This window comes from Peromyscus eremicus, chromosome 23, assembly GCF_949786415.1.
Source record: "Peromyscus eremicus chromosome 23, PerEre_H2_v1, whole genome shotgun sequence".
Classification (NCBI taxonomy): domain Eukaryota; kingdom Metazoa; phylum Chordata; class Mammalia; order Rodentia; family Cricetidae; genus Peromyscus; species Peromyscus eremicus.
In genome coordinates this window covers 42,332,241-42,352,892 of record NC_081438.1, presented here as the reverse complement: position 1 = coordinate 42,352,892, position 20,652 = coordinate 42,332,241, and the positions used below count along the sequence as shown (strand labels likewise).

Sequence of the window (20,652 nt, the reverse complement as noted above, 5' to 3'; positions counted from 1 at the left end):
ACACTCACATCAAATGACTCACAACCACCTTCAACAGCTCTAGGGGGTCTGATGCCCGCTTCTGGCCTCCAGTCACCTGCATTCATGTTCATAAACCTACACACATACACATAGTTTAAAAAAAAAAAAAAAGCCAGGGGTGGTGGTGCACAACTTTAATCTCAGCACTAGGGAGGAGGTGGGCAGACCTCTGTGAGTTTGAGGCCAGCAAGATCTCATAGTGAGTTCCAGGCCAGCCAGGACAACATAGTTAAAACTTCCTAAAATAGTAACAATGTAACAAGCCACTAAGTTAAAAGCCCAACCTCAGGTAAAGTTAGACGGGTTGGGAATTCATGGTCATCATGAAACATATAGCAAGTTCAAAGCCAGCCTGAGCTGACAACAACTTGTCTTAGAATAAATTTTAAAAATATTAACCTTAAGCTGGGCGGTGGTAGCCCATGCCTTTAATCCCAGCACTTGGGAGGCAGAGGCAGGTGGATCTCTGTGAGTTCAAGGCCAGCCCGGTCTACAAAGAGAGTTCCAAGACAGCCAGGACTATTACACAGAGAAACCCGGTCTTGAAAAAACAAAGTGCGTGCGTGCGTGCGTGCGTGCCTCTGTGTGTGTGTGTGTGTGTGTGTGTGTGTGTGTGTGTGTGTGTGGTGTTTTAACCTTGAAACCTTTCATTTTCCAGCTGATCCTGGGCTCTTCCCCCTTTGAGAGGCTGGTGTGCCACTGTTCTCAGTGTAATCCCTGGGGCACCCAGCAGCTCTCCAGAATGTACCAGAAACAAATTCTTAGGCACACCTCAAAACCGCAGAATCTGACTGTAGGGGTAGGGCCCAACCACTTGAGTTTTAAAAAGTCCTCCAGGTGATTCTGATGCCCTGAAGCACTGCTTCTCAAATTAAGAGACCCAAGGATACCTCTGGGAATGCGGCCAGAATGCAAATTCTGGTCCAGTAAGTCTGGTGGACCAGTGATTCTGCATGTGGGACAGTGATGCTGATGCTGCCTTAGATGCTGGTGCTGATGCTGATAACTGACGCTGATATTGGTGCTGATGCCGGCAGTCCACAAGCCACTTTGAGTAGCAAAGGTCTAAAGGGAGAATCGCCACTCTCCACATATTTTTAGGCACAGCCACCCTCTCCTTCACTATCTATTTTTTTTCTTTAGAGCAAAGGTAGATTAAGGAAAAGTGAGTTTCAAGAGAAGAGTACCCCTCCCTGAAACTTGTTTAAGAAAGAGTCCCGTGCTGCCAAAGCTGGTCTCAGACTTGCTAAGTAGCAGAGGATGGCCTTGAACTTCTGATCCTTCTCCCTCTACCTTCCTAGTGCTGGGATGAGACAATTTGCACCACTATGCCCGGTTTATGTGGTATAAGAAATCAAACCCAGGGCACTCTACCATCTGGGCTATAGCACCGGCAGTTTGCCAGGCCTTGGTCCCTCTTACCCTCATATCCCTGCCCCCACCTCTCCAGCCTGCAGCCCCCTATGATAATTCCACAGGTGCCCTATCTCCCCAGTACACCCAACCCTCCAACACCATCTGAAAGCCAGAAGCTGGGTCAGCCCGTTGTCCACTTCTTCACTCTCCACCTGTGCCTGACACACTTGCCTCCAGACTCCCTCAGCCTGGGACTCAGGACCCGGATCAGGGTGTGGGCAGATCTGGCGCCCCTACACAAGACACAACACAAGCTTGGGAACAGGATCTGCTCATCCTTTATCTCCTGTGGGGTCAGCGTCCCTCCAGGGCCCGATCTCGGGCGATAACGGCCTCTTCGAACTTGATCATGAGTGTGGTCCCCTTGTGCCAGTGTGCTGTAACCTTGGCGGGGAAGCCGCTGTGCGTAAGCACGGCCTCCACGATGCCCGCCGTGAAGCTGGCACAGTTCAGCGTGCTGTTCTCCTTGGGCACTGAGATGTAGGTGTTGATAAGCGGCTCCCTCTCAATGATGTAGAACGTGCGAGCGTCATCATTGGCCTGCTCCAGCTTGTCGGCCTCCTTGCCGAAGAGCGCCTTCCACACCGCACCCTTGACGAACAGCAGCGCACCCAGCACCTTGGTCTCCCGCCGGGCACCCTTTTCGCGGGCCACCAGGGCATCCAAGACGCGGGCACCCACCTGGCGGCCTAGCGCGGCCAGGCGTGCCTGAAGCTCAGCCACCGAGAAGACCCGGCTCTGGCAGTGCTGCACCAGCTCGGAGAAGAGAAGGGCAAAGGCGCTCAGGCTCACCTCGGTGCGTGGCCGCACCAGCGCGCGCTCCAGCAGCGCCGACTTCCCGCGCGTGAATCGCGCCTCCATGCCACCACCCTGCAGGGAGACCAAAAGTCAGTGTGATGATGGACGAGGCCTGGCACCAAGGGCCAGAGGGAGAACCAGGAGGGGCTCCGGGACATCCACATAACCCATCTGCACCAGCACTGGGCACTACCGTGCCAAACATGAGAAGGAAAGCCAGCACTCAGACCGCTGCAAAAATGCACCCCATGAGGTTTAGCAAGTAAAGCATAAACATCAGAGAGCTTTATAATCTTTTTTTTTTTTTTTTTTTTGGTTTTTCGAGACAGGGTTTCTCTATGTAGTTTTGTGCCTGTCCTGGAACTCACTTGGTAGCCCAGGGTGTCCTCGAACTCACAGAGATCCGCCTGGCTCTGCCTCCCGAGTGCTGGGATTAAAGGCGTGCGCCACCACCGCCCGGCTAAGAGAGAGCTTTATAATCTTGCCAGCCAGTGAGGAAAGGAGGAGGACGAGATGGAGAAATGGCCAGCACCAACGCGCATGTACTGATCTTGCAAAGCACTGGAGTTCAGTTCCCAGCACCCAATTCGGGTGGCTCACAACCACCTAGAACTCTAGCTCCAGGGAGTCCACGCCTCTCTGCCTATGCTGGCACTGCACTCACGCGCAGAAACCCACACTCAGACACATGGGCATATACATAATTAAAAATAAAAATTAAAAAGGAATCCTTACACGGGACTAATGGGGGGCAATGGAAACGATCCCAAAGTTGGAGACTCAAGAGATTTCTTATGGCTGGCTGGTGGTGGCGCACGCCTTTAATCCCAGCACTCGGGAGGCAGAGCCAGGCGGATCTCTGTGAGTTCGAGGACACCCTGGGCTACCAAGTGAGTTTCAGGAGAGGCGCAAAGCTACACAGAGAAACCCTGTCTCGAAAAACCAAAAAAAAAAAAAAAGAAGTCAGCACAGAGCAGGAGAATGAAACTGGGTGTGGAGGTGCACACCTGTGACCCCAGCACTCAGGGGCTGAGGCAGTAAGAGGCCAGCCCGGGTGAGTTCCAGGACTACCTAGGTCACAGTGAGACCCTGCGTGATGGCTCTTCATCTTCACTACCTAGAGTTAGAATCACCATGAAAACACGCCTCCGGATTTCCAGGTAAGTTTAACTCAGGTTAGACCCACTCTGAATGTGGGTACCCCCCCACCCAGGGCTGACTAAAAAGGATGAAGTCATCTGAGCGCATCACTCATCTCTCTGCTTTCTGACTGTGGACGGAATGAGACCAGCTGCCTCACACTCCTGCCACGTCCTGTCGACGGCCAAATAAACAGACCTTTCTTCTTTTAGTTGCTTTTATCAGGTATTTGACTACAGCCCAGTGCGGGTTGAGGAACGGAGAGGAGACAGAGGACAGTCAATGATGTTTTCCCTAGCTGGCGTGTGCTCCAGCCCTGACTACCCTGCAGACCTTCCTGCTCAACCCATCCAGGAAAGCAAGTGACTGACAGAAAGGGGCAGGGGTGAGTCAAGGCCACGCCAGAAGAGTGCAGGAAAATCCTCAACCCTATATCCTAGCGGGGGTGGGGGGCGGCGATGAAGGTGTCTATTTGTCAGAAAGGACGTCGCCTCCACGGCGACCCTTAACTACAGAAGAGATCCCCGCTGGGAGGTCGCACTTCCCCAAACTCTCTAGAAAGCTGCACGGACGGTGGGGGAACTGGTGGGGGAGCCGGAGGGGGCGGGGGAGGCGCCGGGAGCCCCAGCTGTGAATGGAGACCGGAATGGAATCCGGAGGTGGAAGGAAAGACTCCCCAGCGGAGCGGGGCCCTGTCGCGTCTCCAGGTGAAGCCTTCGTCACTCCTGGATTGGAGCCGACAGCCCGCCCTACACGGCGGTCCTAGGGACCGGGTCTCGGATCGGGATGGACCGTCCTGCTCCCCAGCCAGGGAGGAGACCGTGCAGAGCGCGCCACACGGCCGCTCGGCTGAGCTGTCCAAGAGCCGGGACCCCGAAACCCGCATCACCCCGGAAACCCAAAGCAGACTGACCCGGGAACGCTGCTCGGGACGCACGGAGAGAAGACCGGGCCCCTGGGCGCGGAAGCAGGGTCTTGAGCCCGGCAGGGTCTCAACCGGAACTGGGTTGCCGTAGGTTCAGCCGAACTTCTTGACGGCGTCGTAAAAGGCCCCGAGTGCGCAGGCGTCTGCGGGCTGGACTCAGTGCACGGAGGGCGGGGTGGTGGGTGACCGAGAGCGGCCGCCAGGGGGCGCGCGTGTCCTCCCGGGCCATCAGCCTCAGCAGCAGGCAGTTCTGCGGAGCCATCGGACCGTGTTTGTATTTCCTTTGTGTGTCTGTGTCCGGTGTGCCCACACTCCTGTGTGGAGAGGCCAGAGGTTGACACTGAGGCTGTCTCTATTGCTCTGGGGCTTGTTTTTAAGACAGGGTCTATCTTACTGAACCTGGGGTAACCATTTCCGCCAGCTGGCCAGCGTCTCAGAGAATCCTGTCTGCCACACAAACACCATTGGCAGCAGTTCTGGGGTTACAGGTGTGCGCCAACACACCCGGCTTTTTTCTTGTAGGCATTGGGGATCAAACCCAGGTCGACATGCTTGTACTTTATCCACTGAGACTCCTCCTCAGCCCCTTAATCTTTTTGTTCTGTTTGGTGATTGGCTGTTGGTTGTTTGAAAGAGCCTTGCTGTGTAGTCCAAACTGACCACAAAATCTAGATACCCTGCCTTGGCTTCCTGGACACTGGGATCACATATGTGTCCAGCTCTTCCTGTGTTTAGCTGACCTTGATAAGAGGAAATGCAAAAGGCAGAAAGAATGTAGGTCATTGTCTCCTGAAGTCTATTCATATCTCCAACAGTCTTGTGTCAGCTGCATGTTTAATTGATTTATTTTACATGCTGGAGATGAAACCCAGGCCCCCCCCCCCCACATGCTAGATAAGTGCTTTACATCTGAACCATGCCCCAGCCCCACATGTTTAATTTAAAACCTCCTAGCAGCCACATTTTAAAAGGTATAAAACAGTAAGCGAAGTTGTTTTTTCTGTGCTAGGTATGGAACTCAGGGCCACACACCCTCAACTCTAAGCTCATGTTAATTGTGTGTGTGTGTGTGTGTGTGTGTGTGTGTGTTCATGAGTGCAGAAATGTGCATGTAACCAGGCATAGGGGCACACACCTTTAATAAATACCAGTGTTCAATAGGCAGAGGCTGGTGGATCTCCATGAGTTCGAGGGCAGCCTGATCTACATAGGGAGTTCCAGGCCAGCCAGGACCACATAATGAGACACTGTCTCAAAGGAGAGGAGAAGGAAGAGGAAGTGGTCATGTGCCCGTGAGGTCAGAGATCAACTTTAGGTGTGTAGACCAGGCTGGCTTCAAACTCCACCTTCCTTTGCCTCCTGATTGCTGGGATTAAAGATGTGCACCACCACACCTGGCTTTGGTTTCATTTTTGAAATAGGGTCTCTTGCTGGTACTTGCAGCTCCCCAGATCAGCCAGGGTGGCTGACCATGAGCCCTGGGGATCCCGTCTCTGTCTCCTCAGCACCAAGATTACAGTTGTGCACCAACATATGGATTCTGGGAATTGAAATCAGGCCCTCATCCTGTGCAGTGAGCAACCCAAAGAGTGGATTATTCCTAGAGGGACCCTTGTACTGCGGGGTGCTCCCCTCTGGACCCCGGATTAGGTACAGACCACACCCAAACACGAATTTCCAAGCACAAACCAAACACAAAGAGATCCTTTCTTAAGCAAGGCAAAGAGACAAGAAACAGCAGCAAACAGCTTTGCAACTGTTAATTTTAGGAGGGAAAAGGGGGAGGTCTGTGTTTGAATGAGCTAGGATGTGTTGGTGAGTTCTGATTGGGTATAGTTAGCCAAACAATAATTTTGATTGCTGGACCTTGATGTTTTGATAGTTGGATCTCTGTGATCAGCCTCAGGAATGAGTTAGTGGCCAAATAAGGGAATAGACCTTGGAGGCTGCTTCAGGGATGTCATCTAACGGTTTAGCAAGGGAGAGAGAAGGGCAAAGGACAAAGCTTGCTGGTGCCATGTTTGCCGTGCTCAGGCGTGTGTTTGCCGTGCTCGGGCATGTGTTTGCCGTGCTCAGGCGTGTGTTTGCCATGCTCAGGCGTGTGTTTGCCATGCTCAGGCATGTGTTTGCCGTGCTCAGGCGTGTGTTTGCAGTGCTCAGGCATGTGTTTGCCGTGGTCAGGTCTACTAGAGCCCTTCAATCCCCTGGCCTAAAATACCATTTTTTAAATGTTTTATTACGTTTGGGGGCTGGAGAGACGGCACAGTGGTTAAGAGTGAAGAGGACTCCCACACAGTAGAGGCTCCCTCCAGACCGGGATTAGCCACAAACCACATCCAAACGCCAGTGTCCAGAAGGAGATCCTTTATTAAGTGGGGAAGAAAAGTTAAGTGGCTGCTTCTGACTCTGGCCAAAAACAGCAGCCAATGACCTCGCAGGTGTCATTCTTCAGAGAAAACGGGAGGTCTGTGTTAGAATGGGCTAGGGTGCCGTGGGAAAGGAGATAGGGGGTGAGGGAGAAGGGGACGGGAACCAGGGAGAGGGGCAGGGATATTTGTCTCAGAGGGACAGAGGACTGCCTCTGGATAGAGAGGACACAGATGTGGCCCATAGGAAAATGGTGGTTTATATAGGTAAAAGGGGAAACCCCACGTTAGATGAGGTGTTTAATTTTAATTGGGCATGTTAATTAGGTGAGCCAAAGGAGGCTTCTGATTGCTGGACTTTGGTAGTCAGCCTCAGAAGGAGGAAGTGGCCAAATAAGGGACTAGACCTTGGTGGCTAGCTTTAGCTTTGGGTAAACTAATGGTTTTTAGCAAGGCAGAGAGAATGGGGGAGAAAGGTAAGCCCTGCCAGAGCCACATGCTCAAGTGAGCTAGTGTCCCTTCAAAGAGCACTAGCTGCTCCTGCAGAAGACCAGGGTTCAATTCCCAGCAGCCACATGGTGGTTCACAGTCATTCCAGGGATTCAATGCTCCCTTCTGACCTCTACAGGCACGAGGCATGCATGTGGATATACACACATGCAGTCAAAGCACCCATAGTTTAAAATGAATAAATCTAATTTTTAATAAATTTATTACATTTTTATTAATTTTGTATACATGTATGTGTGTTTGTATGTGTGTGTGCCATGGTGTGAGTAGAGGTCAGAAGACAACTTTTGTGATTTGTATTTGAGTCCTGGGATAGAATTCAGGTTAACAGCCCCAATACAGTTTTTAATTAGCAATATCTCCCATATTGTCCTGGTGGGTTTTTATCAACTTGACACAAACCTAGACATACTTAGGAAGAGAAACCTTGATTGAGACAATGCCTCCATCAGATTCCCTAAGACAAGCCTGTGGGGCACTATCTCAACTGGCGATTGGTGTGGGAGGACCCAGTTCACTGTGGCAGGTGATCCTGGATTGTATAAGAAAATGGGCTGAGCAAGCCAAGAGGAGCAAGCCAGTAACTAGCGATCCTCCATGCCTTCTGCTTCACTTCCTGCCTCAAGTTCCTGCCCTGACTTCCTTAGAGGATGAGTTGTGATGTGAACATGTAAGCCAAATAGACCCTTTCCTCTCCAAGTTGCTTTTGGTTGTAGTATTTTATCATAGCAATAGAAACTCTAACTAAGACACAAAATATTATCCTTTCATCACAAAAATGCTATTTTAAAATCATTAAAGGAACTGGGCATGAGCTGAACAGTAGTGGTGCACACCTTTAATCCCAATACTTGGGAGGCAGAGGCAGGTGGATCTCTGTGAGTTTGAGGCCAGCCTGGTCTACAGAGCAAATTCCAGGACAATCAGGGCTACACAGAGAAACCCTGTCTCAAAAACAAAAAAAAAAAAAAAAAAAAAAAAAAAGAAAGAAAGAAAGAAGAAAGAAACTGGGCATGATAGTATATACCTGTAATCCCAGATACTCAGAAGGCTGAGGCAGGAGAATTGCTTGAATCCAGCCTAAGCAACACTACCAAGACTCTCCCTATAAATAAACACTATAATAGATACTGAGATCACATTCTTTGTTTTCCTTCCCCTCCTTTTCCATTTCTGTTTCCTCTTGTCTTTGTTGCTGCCATTTCTTCCCAGTATTAAAAATCAAGAGTGACCAGGGCAGAGAGAAGACAGCCACAGGCCTGCCTGGTGCAGGGTGGACAGAAGACAGCCACAGGCGTGCCGGGCGCCCTCAGCCTGGGCAGACGGGCACCACCATAATGAATAGGTATGTGGTGGAGAAATGGGAGAGAAGGAGAAGTGGAGTGGTTTATGAACTGTGGAGAAAATCGAAACTGAATCGCAATGGTGGTGAGGAATGGGCTGCCACCTGTGGCCGTGTGATATCCAGACTTGTGCTGCTGCTGAGGGCCATGTCTGGGTCCGTGACCCTATTGCAGGTGGGTTCTGTGGAACAATCCTTTTCTACACTATGAATGTGTATTACTCTCATTGGTTAATAAAGAGCTGACAGGCTGGTAGCTGGGCAGGAAGTTAGGTGGGAAAGCAAAACTGAGAAGGATGGGAAGAAGGAGGCTAGAGTGAAGAGAGATTCCAGCCAGCCACTGAGCAAGCAGGAAGGGTAAAAAATGAAGTAAAAAGCCATGAGCCAAATGGCAAAGCATAAATAGAAATATGGGTTAATTTAAGTGTAAGAATTAGCTAGTAACAAGCCTGAGCTATTGGCTGAGCATTTATAATTCATATTCAGCCTTTGAGTCGGCTATTTGGAACTGGGGTTGAGATAGGAAATGTCCATTTGCAGGTGGGGTCTGTGATAATGTCTGTGGCCCATGTTACCACTGAAGGCTGTGGGAGTGCTCAGGGTCTAGGCCACCAACTGAGGCCATGTTGATATCAGAGGGCCATGCTACCCATGCACTAAACTAAGCTACACAGGTGTTGGCTGACGTAGCAGTTTAAGACTTGTCTCATGTGATCAAAAAACAATACAGATGCTCAGTAAAAACAGATCCAGATGGAAAAAAAAACCTCTAAATGGGTCACAATGTGTTTTAAAATATATCTAGGTTTGGGAGAGAAAAAAGAAAGGATAGAGACAGTCATAGATTAAAAAATAATTTAAAAATATAAAGTCCTTTAAAAGGTATAAAGTAAAAAAATATAGTAAGCCATGTAAAGATGGAAAATACACAGAGAATCTGGATTCTGTATGTTATTGTGTTGTCTTTAGATTTTTCTGATTGCTAATAAAGAAAGGACAGCTGCTAAGCCACATTGGATTATGAAAACTACTAGATTAAATCAACCTATATATTTTAAAAAATGTCTTGACTTCAAAATGGAAGTCAAAAGATGTGTTGCTGTGGGAGAGAGGTTATGCTTTTATTTCCACAGGAAATGAGAGGCTGTGGATTTATTCCAGATTAAAGATGATCGGGTTTGATCAAGGAACACCCCTGAAAATCCTTACTACAGACATAAGGAAATAAGCCTTAAAAAAACTACAAAACATGTAATGTATATTTTACCTGCTCAAACATAAAACAAAAAATCATCTTTGGGGCTGGAGAGGTGGCTCAGAGGTTAAGAGCACTGGCTGCTCTTCCAAAGGTCCTGAGTTCAATTCCCAGCAACCACATGGTGGCTCACAACCATCTATAATGAGATCTGGTGCCCTCTTCTGGCCTGCAGGCATACATGCAGGCAGAACACTGTATACATAATAAATAAATAAATCTTAAAAAAATCATCTTTGGCTAATTTGTGTATAACATACAAACTATACTTGTACTAATACAGATATATATGTTGCCTTTTAAAAGTTTATGTATTTTCAGAGCAAGGGAACTTACATCAATGAAAACAAATGGCCCAGGTGATTCAGCATCTCAGAGTGCCTCTGTTGCAGTTTCCTGAGAGTTCTGCATCAAATCAGCTTCAAGGCTGCTGGCTGAGATGGTCCAGCCTCACAAACTACTCCAGCCAAGACTTAACCGTTATCCTGAATTTACTCAGGGTTTCCCAAAGTTTCCAATGCCCCCAAACATCAGGAAATAGTCTAGAGAACAATGCCCACATTCCCAAGAAATGGGTTATGGATATTTATTATCATCTAAGTGGGGGGGGGGGGTTTACAAATTGTTATTGGTCTTAGTTTCTTGTATAATATTAGAGGAACCAGCCTTAGTATTATACATCCCAGGGGCTCAGGAGACAGAACTACTAACGGCGAGGACTATTTTCAGGAAATAGAATCTCAGCACACCGAGCTCCATAGTCCACTTGCTTTAATTCCTCTGGCATAACATCCTTTATACCCAGCTTCAGTTCTGTTCTCATGTCTAGCTTCTTTCTTGGCTAATTTCTCTCTATATTTATCTACTGCTTCCTCTAAGTTCTATCTTAATTCTCTCGTCTTAACTCTGCCTCATCTAGGTCCTTTTCATCTTGTTCTTACCCAACTAGTACTTCCCCATCTGACTCTTCCTCATCTTCCATCTCGTTCCTCTGGTGCTCTCCTCTAGCCCTTCAATCTAATTCTTCCCCATCTCAGTTTGTTCCTCTCAAGTTCTTACCCGTCTAGTTCTTCCATTCTCTTTTCTCTTCTCTGTCCCCTGTGCCCTGGAAGTCCTGGTATATAAAGCCAGGCTTCCAGGGTCAAACGGAGGGGTGATAAGAATCACATAGGGAGGCAATAACCGTTAATTATCATTTGCAACCCCAAAGGGAAGTGACCAATGGGCAAATGAATTAACTAAAGGCTAAATTCGGGTAATATCTAAGAAGAGGGATCTTATGTGCTCAACTATAGTCTTAAACATGATTGGTAGAAAATGTTAAGAGTCTATAAGTTGCTAGGTCAATGGGAGAAAATAAAACTGCCTTCTTTTTTTCCTGTGGCTCCTATCTGTCCGAGCTATCTGCCATTTTTCTGCAGGGTGGGGGAAAGTGTGCTCAGTCGCTAGGCAACCTGTGTACAGCTAGATGCCTCTGGTGATAGTTAAAGGGAGATCTGGAACCAGAGGTAAGGTTTGGGAAAGGAGGAAGTAAAGCTTAATTGGCATATCTGCCAGGCCTTCTCAAATGGGTAGCCTGGATGCTTAAGTCTGTTCTTAGAAAGCACGGAGGTATCTTTGATAAGGTACTTTCCTCCATCTGGGGATGGACCTGGCCGGATGCTGCCAATGATGATAATTAGAGGGAGGCTTGAACTGGGGTTCTGGCTGAGCATAGCTGTCAGTGCAGAAGGTTATCTAAATATTCCTAGAAGTGGTTAGGTAAGGAGTTAGCAGTCTATAAAGTTAGTAAGGCTGTAAGAAAGGAGGGTCCAGTTACCTTGTTTTTTTGTTTTTGTTTTTTTTTTTTGGTCTTTTTTGTTTTTTTGTCTTCATGATCTATGTATATGTTAATATTTGCCTTCTCATTCTTGATTTTTTTTATCTTTCTAAATCTAGAAAAATAAAACAATTTTGCTAAATTATGGAAATAAACAAGTTCTTATTCCATAAGTTTCACTTGAAAAAAAAGAAAAGAAAAGAAAGAAAGGAGGGTCCGAGCTGAATTGTGTAAAGCTATTACTTAACGTCCACCTGACCTAGGTGGTGTCTCCTTGTGGAATTTACCTTAAATCAGGAGACTTGCATGTGGACTGTTATTACTGCTAGTCCTTGAAAGTGGCCAAGGGATATGTCTGATTCCAGAGAAAGCCTTTCCTGAGGCTGTTCTCCAAATACCTGGAATGTGTATGTCCAGAGAGTGATCAGTCCACACTGTTAACCCTTCTTGGGGAAAAGTCAATTGGGAAAACTATGAAGGCACACATGACTTTCATAACAGAATACAGCTGATATATAACAAGCCAAGTAACACCAAAAATTCCTTGGGATTTGGCTTCCTCTGGAGGAATTCCCTGATTCCTTATGTAGTGACTTTGCCATAACTAGCTGAGTTCTTATAATATATTCCTGCGGCCCACAGCATTAGTTGAAAAAAAAAGACTAAACAATAATTAAATTAAAAAATATCTAAAGGAAAAAAGAGGTATATGATAAGGAATGATAGGAAAAAAGGGTAGATTATTGAATCTCCTTTAATCCAAAAAACAACTATTAATCTCAAAATATTTTACATTGGTGGGGATTTTGGTTTATTGATACAAATTTAAAGTTATTTTTTATACTATATGTATGTTTCTACTCTTGTTTGGTGTATTGTGCTTATACAGCTCATTTAAAAATACAATGTATAATTAAGAAATACAGGTTAGTAGTTCATCATCTATAATAATCAAACTTGTAGTCATGTTAGATGTTTTCAAGGTCAAACAAATATATTTTAGATAAACAGGTTGTCTTCAAACACTTCATAGATCTAAAGAGTATGGCATTTAAAATGTTTTAATAACATAAGGCTTTTTATGACAATGAGACATGTCTGCTCCTGGCAGCACCAATATACTTCAGTGAAGATGATGGGCATTGAAGAAACTCCATATGGAGTTTGCTTTCTTTGTGACAAAAGTTAGCCACTGGGCAAGAAACTGCCCTTGCCTGGACTGCTGACAGTGTGCTGTCCAAATTGGACACAAAAAGCAGGACACAAAAGAAAGCAGCTGTTGAACTTTGCCAAGACAAGGTGGGACAGTCCTTCAAAATTCCTACTTGACAGAAAAGTCTGTCAGATATGCTAGGCCTGTAGGCCAAAGATGGATGCCCTAACATTGCAGAGGAACCTTAGGTGACTGTCCAGGCAGCCAGCTCTTTCTGTCATTTCTTAGTTTTGTAAGTTGTTTGCTCTGTACTTCCTGTTTACTCAGGTAATATTACACCCTTCTGGGGTCTTTGATGGAATTAACAAAGACTTAGTAATTAAGCTTATAGTTTTCCTTAGTTATGATAAAAAGTAAATTAGGTATAAAACTTTGGACTCACAAAGATAAGATAAATAATAGAGTGTTTTCTCTAATTTTTCCAAATACAAATGGACTGGATGTTGTTATTCTTACTTGATAACTGTCTTTGTTGTATATAGTCTTACTATGTTAAAGTTAAAACCTTCTCTTTTAATTAGACCAAAAGGGGGAAATGTTATGGAATAATCTTTTTGTAAACTGTGAAGATGTGTCTTTGCCAAGGCACCTTCTGATTAGTTTAATAAAGAGCTGACTGGCCAGTAGCTAGGCAGGAGGTATAGGCAGAACAGCAAGACACAGAGGATGCTGGGAAGAAGAGGAGCAAAGTCTGAGGAGTCAAGAGGGACACAGAAAGAAGCAAGATGAGCGTGCTATGTTGAAAGAAGGTACCACCATGTGGCATAGGGGAGATAAAAAAAATATGGGTAATTATTTGAGAGCAACTACTGGGACACAGAGAAACTCCACCTACAGAGCTCAGATCCCCTGAACTCACCTAAAAGCCAGGCAGGCATGTGTGGGGTCACCTATAATCCCAGCATCTAGGACTCAGACAGAGTTAGGGTCCCCAGAACAAGCTGGCTAGACTACCCTAAGCCCACAAGCCCTGCTGGTACCCGCAGCACACTGGAGGCTGTGAGCAAAGGAATTTGCACCTTTTATGGAACCTTCTGCAAGGCTGATCCACTGATAGAGATTCAGTGATTGTGGAGAGGTTGGAATGTTACAGGTCCAGAACCTAACTACAATTTATGTTGGGTTCTCTTTGTCTGACCTTTTGGAATGTATCAACTGGCAGAATACTAGGGTCCAGGAACTAAAACGCTGTCCTCATATGACACTTGAGACCCGTAGCAGAGATTTCTCCACTTCCTCTCCTGCCTACCTGAAGTTTCTGCCAGTGTACTTGACAAGCATTTTGCATCCACCGCCATCTAATAATCCCCCCCCCAAATAACCATAATTACATTTTTTAGTGTGGCTATATATATCCCAGGATGGTTTTGAACTTGCAGCAATCCTCCTGCCTCTGCCCTATCAATGCAAACTCTCACTTCAAAAGAGATCAGAGATAATTTATTCTGGAGGCAAATTATCAATGGCCGTGGCCCAGGGAACACAGATTTATGTCACCCCTAATTCTATTTGGGATACAAGTCTATAAAGTCTCCATAGCTCCAGAACGAAAAGTCAGAATCAAGACACTGAGGCGGGAAGAGTTGACTCAAACGGAGTCTAGAGGGCAATGTATTCGAGTTTAAAATGAAAAGCCCGGGGAGGGCAAACTCAGGCGAGGTCCCCAGAGGAGAACGGACACAATAAGCTGTCGTGGAGGTCACACGTGGTGGGGACTGGAGCTTTAGAAAAAAGACGAAGGACGCCCTAGCCAGACGACTGTTGGGGAATTTAAAGACATACTCAGACTATAGCCATCACCCTAAAAGAAAAGGCGGGGGGATGGGGGGGGCGGGTAGCTTATAGACTCGGCAGATAGAATGGGAGACACGGCTGAGATGCAGAGAAAGGACGACGCCGGTGCAGGGCGGGGGTCTCACCGAAACTGCACCGGGTGATTCACCGGCGCTTTGAGTGGTAAAAAGGGTGCCAGGCGGGCTCATGCACGGGGAGGGGCGGGGAGAGGCACAGCCAGGCTGTGCGGGAGAACAGCCGCAAGGGGGCGCGCGTGTCTACCCGGCTCAGCTGCCTGCTGAAATCTACCCTGAGCATTTTGCTATTTTGAATTAGCTTACTTTATGACATTTTCATAGGTATCTAGTTTGTGTTGATTCTCCCCTCAATTCTCTGCTCCTCCATCTTCCTGGCTCCCAATCCCACTAGGACCCTACCGCCCCAGTATCCTTCCTTCCACTCTGTGTGTGTGTGTGTGTGTGTGTGTGTGTGTGTGTGTGTGTGTGCGCGCGCGCGCGCGCGCGCGCGCGCAGCTAGACTCCACATATAAGAGGTAACATATAGTCTTTGTCTTTCTCGGTCTGGCTTATCTCACTTAACACAATGATTTCCAGTTCCATCCATTTTCCTGCAGATTTAATTTTTCTTTTGTGCTGAATAAATTCCATCGTGTATACGTGCACCACATTTTCATAACCGTCAGTTGATGGACATCTATGCTGTTTCCATTTCCTGGCTATTGTGAATAGAGCAGCAATAAGCTCTATTCTATCATCCATTGCATGGGTGAGCAAATGTTTCTGTGGTACACTATAGTGCATATGCCACGGTATGCGTGTGCGGGTCAGAGGTGGTTCTCTTCTCCTACTGTGGGGGTCCCAGGGATGGAACTCAGGTAAGGCTTGGCCAAGTGCCTTTTACATTCTGCGCCAGCTCACTACCCACCCCAATTCATCTTTTGTAGCCAGAGCTGGCCCTGAACCCATGATCCTCCTACCTCAGCATCTCAAGTAATGGAATTAAAGCCCAGCTGCATCATGCCTGGCTTACAGGGCTGAGTGTTTTGTCTCATCCCCAAATCCAAGTCCTAAATCCAGTGTCCCCTCCAGGTCCTGAAGTTCTGTCCCACAGACGACCCAATAACAGCTCTAGAGTCATCATTTCTCTTGGCATTTATCTTGATGAATCATAAAATACAAGTGCAGAAATTAATGGGTGCATTTGTGCACATGCTCTGAACACACAAGGTGACACAGCCAGGAACACCAGGAATGATCTGCACCACAGTACATCCCCAGAGTGGACATCACCCACCACTGCAGTCAACACACACAAACAATAGCCAGATGCACACATGCGTGCTCAAGCTAATGGGGAGGCACATCTCACATGTTACCTACACTCACAATGACGTACTTGGGGGATTCACAGGAACAGCTGTCTTCCAGGACAGGCCTATCCTCATATATGTCTGGCCACACACCCATAAAGAGTAACACATGCGGTGACTTCCATGTTCTCTTTCCACCATAACTTAACCTTCTCCTTGGATGCATGGAAACTCCATATGCCACAAAATGTTCACTTTCACAGGCACACTCTTCAACACCCATCCCCCCGGATGGATAATTTTCTCTGTGAGGATGAATGGCAGACTCACTCCAGCCATCTTCACTAGCAGGTGCAATCCCGAGGCCTTCCAGGTGTGGCTGCGATGTCCTCTTATTTACTGGGCTCTGTCAGAGAGGAGAGACGTGAGGTCAGGCAGACCAGCACTAGGTCTGGAACTCCACCCCAGCCCACCTCTGGCTCTGGCTTACGAGCAGGTGTTTTCTTCTCTAGCCTCTCAAGGATTTTCTTGATTTCCGTTATATCTGGTGGGAGGAGAGAAGACAGCCACATCTGGGGTGGGACCGCAGGCAAAACCCTGATATCATTAGCAGTTTCCAGTTTGAGTGAAGCAGATTCGGGTGTTGGAGGTTCACAGTAGTGGAATGGTGTGTGTGTGTGTGTGTGTGTGTGTGTGTGTGTGTGTGTGTGTAGTGTGTGCATGTGTGTTTGCACTTGTATATGCAAATACATGAAGAGGTCAGAAGCTGATGTCAGCCAGCTGTTTTCCTTTAGGACTATCTACCTTATTTTTTGAAATAGGATCTCTCATTGAACCTGGGGTTTCACCCATTTGGCTAGACTGGTTGACCAGTAAGCCACATATATCTGCCTATCTCTACCACTACCACCCTTGCCCAACCACTGGGCTTATGGACCCATGCCACCATGCCCAGCTCCTACCTGAGTCCTGGGAATATAAACTCAGGTCCTCATGTTGTACTTTACTGACTGGGCCACATCCATAGCCTCACTAGTGTTTAAACACCCTCTCCTTGAACTCAGAGGAAACATCTATTGCCCCCTTCCAAGTCCGGAGAGCAGGACCCACCCATCTTGCCTGAGTAACCAGCACCCTGTTTGTCCAAACACGTTCACCCAAGAGGGCAGGCCTGCAAGGAGTACCTGCTGGCACCGTCTTCAGATTGTCGTTTCCACTCTGCACTTTGCTCAAGACCACACCAATATTGTTCTTGGCCTCCTGGATGCCCTGCTGGACCACTTTCCAATGATTCCTTTGCTGGTCCTGGCAGTTCAGCACTGTGTTTGAGACTAAGGGCGTGGAGTTTGAGATGTTCAGATGGCCACGGCTCCTGTCCCCGCCAGCACCACGGTGGGCCTCCTCTGCACCTCCCACTCACCATTCGAAAGCTCCCCTCTCAGGCTCCACAGCTCCCTCGACATTTCCGAATCTGTTTAGGAGAGGATAGGAAAGCTTTGAAGTCCCCATGCCCCCCTTTAGCCTTCTTGGAAACGGGGTTGAGAGCAGGGAGAAGAACCGGTGGAAATCCCGGAATCCCAGCTCCCAAGATCACTTACTTTTGACCAGGACCAAAGCAGAGAGGATGATGCATGACAAAAAGATCAGAGCGAGGAGGACATACAAGATCATGATGGTTCTGTGCAACCAAGGGGGGACCTGGGGTGTGTCCAGTGACGGCTTGGGCTGGGCTGGGACAGAAGCACAGGACACATGAGCTGCGGAGCCCAACCCCCCCCCCCCACCAGCCAGTTACTGTCTGTAACACCTGTCACCAGCATTGAGACCACCCAGGACATCCCCAGTCAGTCAGCATCAGTACTACCAATTTGTATTCCTTACATTTTGACCATCACATCCCTCTCAACCAATTCTGTCACTCAAAGACAAAAGCAGAGCCAACAGCACTGCCAGAAGCGTTTTCAGAAACCCCACCTCCATCATCTCAGCAGCAATGCTACCCCCACCGGAGTACCATCACTGCAGTGTGTGTGTGTGTGTGTGTGTGTGTGTGTGTGTGTGTGTGTGTGTAAGAGACAGAGAGACAGAGACAGAGAGAGAAGGAGAAGCATAGGGTATCCTCCTCGGTCACTCTCCACCTATTTCTTTGAGGCCGAGACTGTCCTGTCTGTTCAGTGAGGCCCCAGTGACCCTCATCTCCACTCCTCGGTGCTGGGGTGACAGGCATGCACAGGACACCTGGTTTGCTCTGAGGGTACTGGAATCTGAACTGGTCCTCATCCTTGTGCGGCATTACTTTTAATCACTGAGTTATCCACCTCCCCAGTTCCACAGTCTAGTTAGTCAGATAAGGTTTCCCGTATCCCAGGCTAGCCTCCACCTGTCTATATAGCCTAGGATGACCTTTAACTTCTACTTTGACCTCCCAAATGCTGGCATAATAGGTGTGCACCCACACCCAGTTTATACAGAGCTGGGGATTGAACCCAGGGCTTTGTGCATACTGGGCAATCTCCCTACCAACTGAGCCAAAACCACAGCTGTATCACCATCTCTAATGCCACCAATACCACACTCCCCAGCACTCACCCTCTCCACATACTCCTTAAGTTTGGGGTTGGGGTGGGCAAGCAGGTGTCCACTCACCTTGTTTCCTTGGTGCTGATTCACTGAGTTTGAGCTGGTCCTTGTTTCTGAAGGGCAAGGTTATATTCTCATAGTTAGGATCGTGAGTACCTGTGTATGATTTGGCGAGAGGAGATGTTGAGACTCATCCAGATATTTGGGGAGTTGGTGGTTATAATAAAGCAGGCATGAAAGACAAAAGTCAGCTTTATAATTAAGCAGTGCAGGTGTTGTGAGCCCCCCGAGGAAGGAGCTCTTCTCTCCTGACCGCTCCCACTTCTAACTTCTTCATTTCCTATTCCCACCCAAGTGTCCTGACCTTCATTGTGGCCTGGCTTCCTCCTGTTCTTATCCTGGAAGGCTGATGCCTGCATTCTGCTTGGTTGATTCAAGCAGATTACCACAGCCTTGGGCCCTGGACCTCCAAGTGTCCACACATCCCCACCTACCGGAAGAAATGGGGAAATCTGAGGGTGGAGGGGAGGGAAGAAGGGTTCATCTCCTTTCAGGGATCCACACCAGATCTCCTACTCAGAGGTGTCTTCAGCTTCCACATCGAGTCTTTAGAGCAACGGAAGTTTCTTGGATGGCCAAGAAGGGACCCTACATGTAGGGACAGAAGAGAGGTTTTTAAGGAAGCCAGGGGGTCTGGGTGGAAGACAGACAGATGGAACAGACAGATAGAATGTGCCTGACTTCATCTCCCTGACTTTTGTGTATGGTGGAGGGGGGTGTGCAGAGGACAACCCCAGCTATTGATCCTCAGGCAGTGGCACCTTGTTTTTAAGGCAGCATCTCTCACTAGCCTGGAGCTCACCAAGTAGGCAAGGCTGGCTGGCCACAAGCCCTAAGGATCCCTCTTTCCACCTCCACAGCTGGGATTACAGTTGTGCCGCACATGACCAGCTTTTCTGCTGTTTTCTGTCTCCACAAAAAAAGCTGTATCAACTCAGAATCGGACTTTTAGAACAATGGCTGAGTTTCCTCTCCCCACAACACCTTCCTCTCAGCCCCACTCCATAGTTCAACCCCACCCCATCCAAGTTCTACTTCTCATATAAGTACCACGTGTTAACTGATTGCGCCACGGGAGCCAAGGTCGCGCTCTCTGAGGCACCACAGAGAGCAAAGCGGATGTGAGGCAAGGAGGGAAAACCACTTTAACCCCCCCACACTTACATCCAAGACTAAGGGCAGACCCATATCCTGAAAAATTGCTCTGATGGAATCTCCAGGGTATTCTCCCCTCCATGTGGACACACCAGAAGAAAAAGGCACTCACTCCATCTATCTGCTCCGCTACCTGGCTCACACACAGGCATGCACATACATGCACATGCCAACCTCCAAATGCCTTCAGTCACAGTTCACCTATGTATGCCACATGTTCATTTGCATTCTTTTGTAATATGATGCCCACATGAATATGCATGCACATTTGCATGGAGTATCTATATTCTGTCTAAGTGATGTCTTAAATTTTTTGAGACTTTATTTATTTAAAGAACTGTTGGAAGTATCACCATCACTGACCTCAAATTGTACTACAGAGCTATAGTAATAAAAACAGCATGGTATTGGCACAAAAGCAGACATGTTGATCAATAGAATTTAATTGAAGATCCAGACATAAATCTACATGTCTATGGACACCCGATTTTCCACAAAGAAACCAAAAATACAAACTGGAACAAAGATAGCATCTTCAACAAGTAGTGCTGGTCGAATGTGATGGCTGCATGAAGAAGTGCGATAATGTTCTATTCGTGCTCTAACAAACAAAGCTGGCCTGGGGGATCAGAGGACAAAGCCAGCCACTGTATTAAACATAGAGGTCAGGCAGTGGTAACACATGCCTTTAATCCTAGCATTCGAAAGGCAGAGATTCATCGGGGCGTGGTGGCACACGCCTTTAATCCCACCACTAGAGGTCTGGAGGTCTGTACAGATAGACAGGAAGTGATAGAGCTGGGCAGAAAGAGGAAGTGATGTAGCTGGGCAGAGAGAGGAAGTAAGATGGCAGGGCACAGAAAGGTATATAGGCATGAGTATACAGGAAGTAGCTTTCTCTTGGGCTGAGGATTTCCTAGCTGTAAGAACTTGTGGCTGGCTTGTTCTA

General features: G+C 47.6%; 2 protein-coding genes across 2 annotated transcripts; both read right to left on the bottom strand.

The window, feature by feature from the left end:
• Positions 1-1,697: 1,697 nt before the first annotated feature.
• Positions 1,698-4,409, bottom strand: Trappc5 (trafficking protein particle complex subunit 5). The gene is made up of 2 exons (XM_059249543.1): positions 4,289-4,409; positions 1,698-2,307 (listed from the first exon to the last, which is right to left on the bottom strand). The coding sequence occupies exon 2, from the start codon at positions 2,296-2,298 to the stop codon at positions 1,732-1,734; it is 567 nt and encodes a 188-aa protein (XP_059105526.1). The 5' UTR covers positions 2,299-2,307; positions 4,289-4,409; the 3' UTR covers positions 1,698-1,731.
• On the bottom strand, positions 4,368-18,995 carry Mcemp1 (mast cell expressed membrane protein 1). Its single transcript, XM_059248985.1, has 8 exons — positions 18,853-18,995; positions 18,555-18,644; positions 17,507-17,638; positions 17,329-17,379; positions 17,093-17,239; positions 16,382-16,452; positions 4,695-4,747; positions 4,368-4,614 (listed from the first exon to the last, which is right to left on the bottom strand). The coding sequence occupies exons 1-8, from the start codon at positions 18,905-18,907 to the stop codon at positions 4,368-4,370; spliced, it is 846 nt and encodes a 281-aa protein (XP_059104968.1). The 5' UTR covers positions 18,908-18,995.
• Between the last annotated feature and the right edge of the window lie 1,657 nt (positions 18,996-20,652).

Excerpts from the sequence above, each read along its gene's own strand:
- Mcemp1 (XM_059248985.1), bottom strand. The coding sequence starts at position 18,907 with ATGCAGGCATCAGCCTTCCAGGATAAGAACAGGAGGAAGCCAGGCCAC. Across the intron at positions 17,240-17,328 it reads GAGAGGGGAGCTTTCGAATG|TCTCAAACACAGTGCTGAAC; the intron begins GTGAGTGGGAGG and ends CCACGCCCTTAG. Across the intron at positions 4,748-16,381 it reads CTCGTAAGCCAGAGCCAGAG|ACAGGATTCTCTGAGACGCT; the intron begins GTGGGCTGGGGT and ends TTTGTGTGGCAG.
- Trappc5 (XM_059249543.1), bottom strand. The coding sequence starts at position 2,298 with ATGGAGGCGCGATTCACGCGCGGGAAGTCGGCGCTGCTGGAGCGCGCG.